We start from the raw sequence: 9,664 nt of genomic DNA on the forward strand, positions 1-9,664 counted from the left end.
TGACCTTTTTTTTTTTCTTTTCCCTGTATTTTGGCCTTGCTGTTCGGTATGCAGGACGGTTCCCCGACCAGGGATCAAAGCCGGGCCTCCGCAGTGAAAGCTCTGAATCCTAACCACTAGGCCAACAGGAAACTCCCAGATCTAATGACTTTTGACCTAGAGTTGCTCCCCCTTCATCCTTGAATTGGGGACAGATACCCAAGGCCTGAACCCCACCCACCATGATCTATGGAGAGAAAAAGAGTAGGGGATCCTGGCAAGAGACCTTAGTGCCAACTTGGTTCAGGCTCTTTCTGGTGGTGGCCCTGGACAGATCAGTACACCTCTTCTGTAAAATGGGTTTGCCGGTACTGTGGTGTCTTTGTCACCTGGGATTACTGGGAAGAAGAGGGAAATGAAATTAAATGATGGATTGCTGGGGTGTTTGGAGATGCTGTAAGGTGCTGTGCAGGGGTTAATCATGACAGGAGAACCTGTTACCTCGTTTGACCCCTTCCAGGGCTCCACAAAGAGGAGAGATGAGACGTAGAATGAAGAAGATTTGTGCAGGTTCAAAGACCCTAAAGTAAGCCAACCTGGGAATTCCCTGGCAGTCCAGTGATTAGGACTCCGCCCTTTCACTGCCTAGGGCCTGGGTTCAATCCCTGGTCTGGGGAACTAAAATCCCGTTAAGCCAGTGCGGCCAAAAGTAAAAAAAAATAAGCCAACCTGCTATGTTCTGCTGGAGGGGAGACTGTGGAACACACTGACTCCTTTTCACCCTGGGTTTTGCAACAAGTGATGGCCAGCCCCAAGAGCCAATACTGAGCAGGGCTCCCATCTTCCCCTTGGGCACAACAAAGCCTGGCGTGACAGAGAAGCCATGGGTTTTATAGTCAGAAAGACCTAGATTTTCAATTTCTGCTACCTCAGCTGTAAAATGGCGATGACACTACTTGTGTTGTGAGGAAGTGGCATAAATTTTGCATCCCTTCCTCTTTTTAATTTTATTTTGGGGGGTGGAGGGGCGCCGCGCGACTTGTGGGATCTTAGTTCCCCTGAGAAGAGATCGAACCCGGGCCCTTGGCAGTGAAAGCACGGAGTCCTAACCATTGGACCGCCAGGGAATTCCCTTCCCTTCCTCTTTTTGACCTTCTCAGCTCTATTTAGCAGCCAGGAAAAGTTCAGATGATAGATACGGGATTATCAGCTGGAGCAAAGCAAGGAGCTGGACCCAGAACTCAGATCAATGTTTCTTGGACCCTGGAATGTTCTCCTTAGTTTTTTGCCTTGGATGCTCCAGAGCAAGAGGAAATAACTATGAGAGGGCCTGTCATTCGATTTTTCTTTTTTAGACTTTCACAACTATTCATTCACTCACTCGCTATTTCTCAAGTGCTTACTACGTGCAAAGCTCCATGGCCGCTGGAATACAGTGTGAGCCAAACCAAAGACTGGTTCCCGCCATCAAGGAGCTTGTCTTAATGCCTTCTTTTGCAAGTTGCAAACGTTAACTCATGTGATTTTCACAACTAGACGACGTATATATTAGAACTAGGTACACTATACACAAGAGGAAACTGAGGCACTGAGAGATTTAGAGCCCCAGTGGCTCAAAAACATACACTAATGTCTTTGGTGATCTATTCTGCGCTCCAGGGGCTGCCAGTTACCGGGAGAGTGAATAAAAGGTTGCTTTTGTCTGATATCTGCCCTCATTACTCTCTCTTGCTTCATTTTTTTCTCGCTGACAAAACATCCTTCCACAGAATCCAGTATGCCTGGGAGGAGTGGGCCGCTCTAGTAAAACTACTTTATCCCGCCTGCGCAATCCAGCTGACTTCCGGCTTCCACTGCCCACGTGATCAGGTACCCTTGCTGCGCATGCTTAATAGGAAGTCGGACTATACCATTTTGCCATACCGAAGGGAGATATTTTCTATGTTTTAAAGTTTAAAACCGATTCCTGATATTAGACTTCTATTATCCCGGGTCTTTACAGAATATATAAGTAAGTTTAGGGTGGCGGAAGATTAAAGGACCGGAGGGGAATATGGGCGAAAGCGGAGCGGGGGGTGGGCTCTCCCCTTCACAGATAATGGGAGGAGCCTGGCGAGAGCAAGTTCTTTCCTTTGGCCGCTGCGGTCGCAGCCATGAGGTAAGGGCTCTCGGGTCTCTGATATTGATTGATTCTGGCTGCGGCCGCACTGCGGGGCTGGGTACCGCAGCCCATGCTGGAAGAGACGGGGTGGAGGCGGCCCTGAAGCGGCGCGTCCCGGAGCTTGGAATAGGCCGGAGCACACTAGCTCCCAGCCTCGAGAGGAGGGGGTGGGGGAGCGTTCCCGGAGCTCTAGGACGGGGCAAAGGCGGGCTTCGCGTCCCACACGTGTCTGAGGAGACCCACGCGGGCAGAGGAAAGGCGGCGGCGGGGACTGGGCTGTGGCCCCCTTACTCGCTGGGTCGATCTGTGGCTCCGAGCCGATCTCTGTTTCCATGTGACGTAAGACAGGTCGCGAGTAGGCCCCAAGCCTCCGACTGCCGAGAGTGAAACGATCCCTAGGACCTTGATGCCTTCTACCCCGTACACCCGTCATAAGAAAAATTTTAAGACTAGTTTATTACTGGGATAAGAAAGGGAAAACGAGCCCAGGGAGCAAAGGACTAGATTAACTAGCAAATCAGGCCCACTGGCCTCGGATTCTTCACGTTAAACACTTGTCTTTAGTGCTGGGTACCAGAAAGGGCATAGGCCCGCTCTTCATTCCAATTGTATCCGTTAATCTCATTTTCCAGAGGAGAAAACAGACACAGAGAATAAGACATAACCTAGAGGTTGTCGACATCCCAGGGTGGCCTGTTGTCCCTTACAGGAACGCACAGGCAAAGCTTTACAAAGGTCTTGGTATAGGGAAGATTATTAACCTGGGGCTGCATCGTGGGTGGCAAAAGTCTGGGGGGACATGTTTGTCTTTAGTACTAAATGCATATACACATGCACCTCCCCCCCCTTATGTTTCACAACATTAGAAGACTTTGAAGGGCAGGTCTTGTTGGGGATGCTCATTCTTGCCCAGGAATGGTTTCCAGAACCTGATAAGTGTTTTCTGTTTGTCACAGTATGCTCAGGCTTCAGAAGAGGCTTGCCTCCAGTGTCCTCCGCTGTGGCAAAAAGAAGGTCTGGTTGGACCCCAATGAGACTAATGAAATCGCCAATGCCAACTCCCGTGAGTTCTTGGGGTCTAAGTTCCTTCTTCATCCTACCCCTTTCTCATCCTTTGTGCAATGAAGGGTGACACGACTGTGTTAACTGTTAACAAACCTAGGAGAGCTCATAGTTGCGGGGGGGGTTATAAAATGGAGGAGTCACAGAAGTATGGAATGCCAGAAGTTCTCTTCCTGCCACTTGCCAGAATGACAGGATGGAAGTTAATGGAACCACCCAATGTTATATTAATAAATATCGCTAGAGTGGATGTTCTGTTTTATAGCTGTGAGTAGGATTTGTGAAGAGACAGTACAAGGACTGGGGCGGGGTAGAGATGGCCGATGAGATGATGAATTGGAAAGACCTGGGGCCTCAGACTTTATTAGAGGACTGTTTGCATATAATTCAAAGTAGTAAGACAGTGTCGGTCCTGCAGATAACATCAACATGCCCACATTACTTCAACATAATATTGTTACAGGGAAAAGTATTAAATGACATTGTTTAAAATTGTAAGGCAGACTTTATTCAGAATAATTGCAATAGTTACAGGGACCAATGGGATTTTACTTTGGGGGAGAGAGATTGAGCTCAAATCAGAATATAGCATGGGCAAGTAGGAATTTATAGCCAAGGAGCATGGTGTAGGGGATCAGTGGATGGAAAATTACTAAGAGGGCGATAAACTATAATGGGAAAGAATGAATATATATATAAAGAATGTATGTGTATAACTGAATCACTGTGCTGTACAGCAGAAATTAACACAACATTGTCTTAATTGTTTGTTTTTAAAAAAAGAAAGAAAATTACTAGGGAAACAGAGGTAAGGGGGATTCTGGCCTGGGTGGTCAGATATCAAGGGTAGGGGTTTCTGCTTAACTAACTTAAGCAGAGTTTTTATTAAAACTAGAATTTACAAGGAAGTGTACAGATGGGCCTAAGAGAAGCTTCAGGAACCTGAAGTTTGGTCAAGGAAAGTTCAAAGTTTGAAACTTCGGTCAAACTTCAGGGAAATCCTTTACCTGTTTGGGTTTGTGGTGTTGTACTGTGTGCTCAAAAAAATCCTTATTTTAGACTGGTAGCTAATAGGTGAAACAGGATCTGAAGGACTAGGCCGTATTTGTATACTATTTTGATCACATATCCCCAAATGTGTATATTTTGAGTGTGCTGTAAAACATCTAAAAGGGTAGAGGTTTTTTGTTGTTGTTGCTGTGTTTTGTTTTTTAAGAAAGAAATAGAAGTTCCCCAATTTCCACCATTTTTGAAAACCAGGGATGTGAGCAGCGTCTCTGGCATGTCCTGTTTGGACTCTGGGTTGTGGCGGGTGTACTTGGGGCTAGGCCCCACCTGACTGACCAGGTGCATTGTGGTTTCCCAGGTCAGCAGATCCGGAAACTGATCAAAGATGGGCTGATTATCCGGAAGCCTGTGACGGTCCATTCCCGGGCTCGATGCCGAAAAAACACCTTGGCCCGCCGGAAGGGCAGGCATATGGGCATAGGTAAGTACATTCTTCCCTTTACTCCAAGACTTCGGGAATGATAAATGATTAAGTCTAGACTAGGATATATTCAGAAACCTTTCGCATTCTGACTCATTTTGAGCCCTTTTCCTACTCCATGATACTTGGTGTGTTTTTCTCTCTGCAAATCAGAAAGTTGGCACTGGTGTTGGAGTTGAAGGTATCGGTAGAAAGAGGTCACATTTATTGAGCACCTTTACCCTGGTACCCTACCCATCCATTCTACTGGGTGCTTGGGAAGTGTCCAATAAATCCTAAAACCGCTTCCTAGGGTCAGGATGACCTAGGGAGATGAAGGTCACATCACCTTTTTAAAGCCCTCCCAGCTTACCATACTGCCTTGGTGCATGCCCTGTCATATCCACATTCTGTGGAGTGAATGGGGAATAATTGCCTTGTTTGTGCTTCCTTAAAAATTGAGTAAATGAAAGAAATTAAATACTTGGGATCATCATCTGTAAAGTGGAAATAAAGCTACTTAAAGTGAGGTACAAAAAAAAAAAAAAGTGAGGTACAACTCTTGGCACATGACCCAAAGAGTTTCAGAAATTGGTAGCTATTGTTGTGACTAGTCAGCTGGCTCTAGTAACCAAGATGCACTACAGTGGGCCTGACTCATCTTCCTCGTAGGTAAGCGAAAGGGTACTGCCAATGCTCGAATGCCCGAGAAGGTAACCTGGATGAGGAGGATGAGAATTCTGCGCCGGCTGCTCAGAAGATACCGTGAATCTAAGAAGATTGACCGCCACATGTAAGTACCTTCTCTCGGGCCCACCAAGACCCATTGCTGTTTCGATGGCTTGTTCTTTGCACAGATACAAGCTCTGTCTCATTGGCCTTGGGGAGAGAGCCATGTGTCTTGGTATTTTCTAAGAAAGTTCTTCCATTCTGTCCTGTTCTTCTGCCCACATACACCATCAGGACAGCCCAAGAATTAAGTTTATCTGCCAGGTGAGCTCTTCTGTCTAGAAATTGCACAAAAAGTCCTGGTTTGGGGGAAAGACGTCCCTGCAGCAAGAAGAGAGAAAAGGAACCCTGCATGCTTAGGGGCCTTGTGTAGAGGAGCAGATCACAGGCCAACCTCTGTGTTGATCCCATTGCTGACCAGAACCTCTAATCCTTGTACCCTACAGGTATCACAGCCTGTACCTGAAAGTGAAGGGTAATGTGTTCAAAAACAAGCGGATTCTCATGGAACATATCCACAAGCTGAAGGCAGACAAGGCTCGCAAGAAGCTTCTGGCGTAAGTTTCTTTAGGAATTGGTGTCTGTCACAGGGGCAAGTTCTGAGACATTTAAAATGTGCTGATGTCTAATCTTGATTTACATGCAGTCTGTCCAGAATACAGTTGTTGTGTTAGAGGTATATGCTGCTCTGCCCTGTACATACCCACATACCACCTACCATCAATGTCAGGGTAGTGTGGGGACTATTGGCTAGTTGAAGCAGGAGCTCTTGGTGTCCCCAGCAGCTCACCCGTCTTCTCTCTTCCATTACCCAGGGACCAGGCTGAGGCCCGCAGGTCTAAGACCAAGGAAGCCCGCAAGCGCCGTGAAGAGCGGCTCCAGGCCAAGAAGGAGGAAATCATCAAGACTCTGTCCAAGGAGGAAGAGACCAAGAAATAAAGTTCTCCTTTTCTTCTCTGTACATAGTGGCCTCAGCAATTACATGCATCACTCATTCAATAAAAAAACAAGGCTTTATCTGCCTACCTCTCTGCTTCCAGTTTCTGGCTGCTTGGTGGGTCTTCACTGTTTACAGGGCCAGAACTGAGGAATGAGATACAGGCCCTTCCCTGGGTTCCTGCTTCATTTCTTCCTTGGCTCCTGGCCTCTGGTCAGGCTCATGCCCCCTCCATCCATGGGGTGTGGGGCCTACTTTGAAGGGAGGAGAGGAATGGCTTCTACCCAAGCCTCAAAGACTGTGCCTCAAAACTGCCCTTTTCAGCAGAGCATGAGTGGCACCTCAGACATGGTCTCAAATGTTGGTTGGGAACGAGTATTCAGTTGTGACATGAGTTGTCACATTATTTTAAAACAACAGAAAATAATATGCTTGCACTGCTCAACTGCACTGAGGTTCAAGGTTGTGGTCTACTGCCTTGGAACTCCAGGACAGTGGGAATTTGAACCACCACCAGTCCAGAAGGTATGATCTGGACTTGAACTGCTGACTACTGCCTAAGCTGTCTTTAGACAGCCTTATTGAGATAGAACTGAAGCTGTCATCTTGAGCATCCCAATTTCTAGTTCTAAACATTTTTCTTTCCTGTCCTTAAAAGTATTGTTTCCTGTTTTGTTTTTTGGTTTATAACCATCAAAAATGGCCCAAAGAAAAAAGGCTTTCTCAGCAGAAATTGGAATAAAGGCATATAACATACACACTTGTCACAGCAATTTTGAGTTACTTAATTCATATCCCTTTTTACAAATGAGAAGTAGGTTTTATTTTGCCTATTAACTGGTAGTAGTAATCACCAATGAATTTTTCAGTGAAGTATCTGCTCTGTGAGCCAAATACTGAGGCACTTTACACTGACTTGTATTGACTCTATAATCTTCACAACATTGTAAAGTAGGGTATTAGCTTCTCCATTTTGCAGATGAGAAAAGAGGTGAAGCCACATGTTGGATTCACCTGTTAAGACGGCCTGAATGGGAAAAAATGGATTCAAGATGAAGTAAGACAGGACTTTGTAGACTGATTACGGAGGCCTCAGGAAGAAGGCTGGCTTGGTCCCCAGGCCTTGAGCTTTGGAGGACTGGGCAGGAGATGCCTTTGGTGATCAGGAGAAGAAACTAGTTGTGGTGGGGAGAATCCCTGGAAGAGCCGAGTTGAATAGTTTGAGTGGGTGGCAGTTTGAGTGACAGGTGTCCAGGTGGAAGGGGTCAGTCAACCAGTTAAATACAGGAGTGTCAGCTCAGGTGAGAAGTCTGGGGAGGAAAGTTGGGCACAGCTATGACTGGTGTGCCCGTCCTGGTTACCTCCCTGCGGTCTACCGGTCTCTGAGGAACTCTTGCTTGTGGGGAGTAATGCGAAGGCCAATGAGGGGTCTTCAGGATGTGTACTGGGCACGTGTTTACATCTGCACTTGCGTGGGAAAGGCAGGGCTGAAGCGATCCTGGGGGCAGCAGACCTATCCCCAGCTCTGCCTGCAGTGTCCTCGTCCAGTCTGGACAGGTGGGGATGTGGGTAGCCCAAGGCAGGGAGGCCCAGACAGAATAGTCCAGACAACCTCCATCACCACCCACGTGCATCAGAGCCCCAGCTGAGAGAACACTGATTTTTGGTTTGCCTGTTGCCACCACAGCAGCCAGTGCATAATGTATCCTTAGGCTTGCTCTAAGCCTGTCATTCCATGTGGGGAAGCTGTGGCCTGGAAGAAGGGCCTCGGCTAAGCTACTTGGAGCATGAGATGCCTTCTTCCCAGAGGAGGAAGGGCATTGAAGGCTGCCCACCTCCACTTCCTCCAGGCAGTAGAGGGATGACAGGAAGGAGAATAAGGACCTTTACTGAGGCTCCTGAGCCTGCAGCACAGAAAAGGTTTCCACCACGGACCAGGAGATGGTGCTGTTCTCTCACAGGTCACTGAAGGTGTAGGAAACTGCCTCACTTTTGGCGGGGTGGGGGGAGGAAGAGTCAGGTTGTAGGAGCCTATCATCTCTTGGGAAGCCTTGCATGTAGAAGACACTTCTTTCTGAAGCTCACTCCAGGCCTAAGCTTACCTCTTTCCACCACAGGCCTCTAAGCCCTTCCCAGGGCAGTACCTGGGAGGGCCCCCTTAGCAGGCAGACCCCTTAAAGTAACCGCTGGGTCTCTTCCAGGTCCTGGAGCCTTGTGAAATTCTGATGAAAAGACATGTCCATTCTCTCAAGAGTTTGCAACTGGTCCCATCATATAATTTTACCCTTTAAAGGGGCTCATGGCCCTCAGGTAAAGACTCCATGAACAAGTCCAACTCCATTTCTGGAGGAGGAAACTGAGGCCTGGAAGGGCCAATGACTCCCCAGAATACCAGTGTGGCTTGAACACTAGCACCCACCTTTGAGTCCTCCAGACTGGACGTGGGAGGGGGTGGCTCGGAGTGGGCGCAGCCGAGAGGTACGGGGCACAGCTGCTGCTGCAGGGCCGCAAGCTGGAGGAGGGGTACAGGGTACAGTGGGTGCTCTCTCTCAGGCTGAGACGGACCACCTAGGCTGGCTCCCCAAAGCACAGGGAGGGCCGGGGCCGGAGGTACACACTGGCTGGTCGCACTCTCCAGCAGGTGCCTCCAATGTCCTAAGCATTGGGGAGGGGGTGTTAAGAATGGGGGGGGGGTGTAAAAAGAAGGCTGAAGGGGCCAAAGGGAGTGGTGCTAGCAAGATGGGTGGGGTTGCACAGAGGGGACCTGTCTGTCTCCCCACCCACTGCCTCGTATCCATCTCTCTGCCCTTTTAGGCCTCTTGTCTCTTGCCCCCAGACTCCCCCTCTTTTTGTGTCTCCCCTAAACCTTAATCCCCACAGGGTACATGCCAGCTTAAGCTCAGGCTGAGGTGGGGGGATGGAGGGCACGTGTGGGTCAGACAACAGAGCCAAATGGTGGGTTGGCACCACCAGCAGGTTGCTTGACATCCTCTGCCCCAGGCCAATGGTGTTGCTGGTCCTGCTACCCCCAGAGTGGGCACGGAGGAGGGCAGAAGCTACAGTGGGGGCACCAGCTGTTCCCAGCCCCAGGCGGTGAGCATACTGTTAGTGGTCCAGCCACCGGAAGAAGCTGCTGTGCTCAGCAGCACAGCAGATAAGCTGCGGAGGAGGCAGGGGTCCAGGCCAGCTGCTGGCCGGTGCAGACACAAGTGGGGGTGCAGAAGGTTTGGCTGAAAGGCTCTGACCCTCTCCAGTGGAGTGGGGTCTTGATCCCTGGAGCCCCCAGCCCAGCATTTCAAGGTGTCTTTCCATCGTGCTGGTTTAAGCC

General features: G+C 48.8%; 1 protein-coding gene across 1 annotated transcript; it reads left to right on the forward strand.

Annotated features, from left to right (window-relative positions):
• The first annotated feature begins 1,993 nt into the window (after positions 1 to 1,993).
• On the forward strand, positions 1,994 to 6,424 carry RPL19 (ribosomal protein L19). Its single transcript, XM_082373534.1, has 6 exons — positions 1,994 to 2,137; positions 3,097 to 3,203; positions 4,569 to 4,691; positions 5,343 to 5,463; positions 5,846 to 5,956; positions 6,215 to 6,424. The coding sequence occupies exons 1-6, from the start codon at positions 2,133 to 2,135 to the stop codon at positions 6,336 to 6,338; spliced, it is 591 nt and encodes a 196-aa protein (XP_082229660.1). The 5' UTR covers positions 1,994 to 2,132; the 3' UTR covers positions 6,339 to 6,424.
• Positions 6,425 to 9,664: the final 3,240 nt, after the last annotated feature.

The sequence above is a fragment of the Balaenoptera borealis genome (genome assembly GCF_965194805.1).
Source record: "Balaenoptera borealis genome assembly, chromosome: 20".
Taxonomy (NCBI): Eukaryota; Metazoa; Chordata; class Mammalia; order Artiodactyla; family Balaenopteridae; genus Balaenoptera; species Balaenoptera borealis.

Coding starts and splice junctions, on each gene's coding strand:
- RPL19 (XM_082373534.1), top strand. Junction 4,692..5,342: donor GGGCAGGCATATGGGCATAG/GTAAGTACATTC, acceptor TCTTCCTCGTAG/GTAAGCGAAAGGGTACTGCC. Junction 5,464..5,845: donor AAGAAGATTGACCGCCACAT/GTAAGTACCTTC, acceptor TGTACCCTACAG/GTATCACAGCCTGTACCTGA.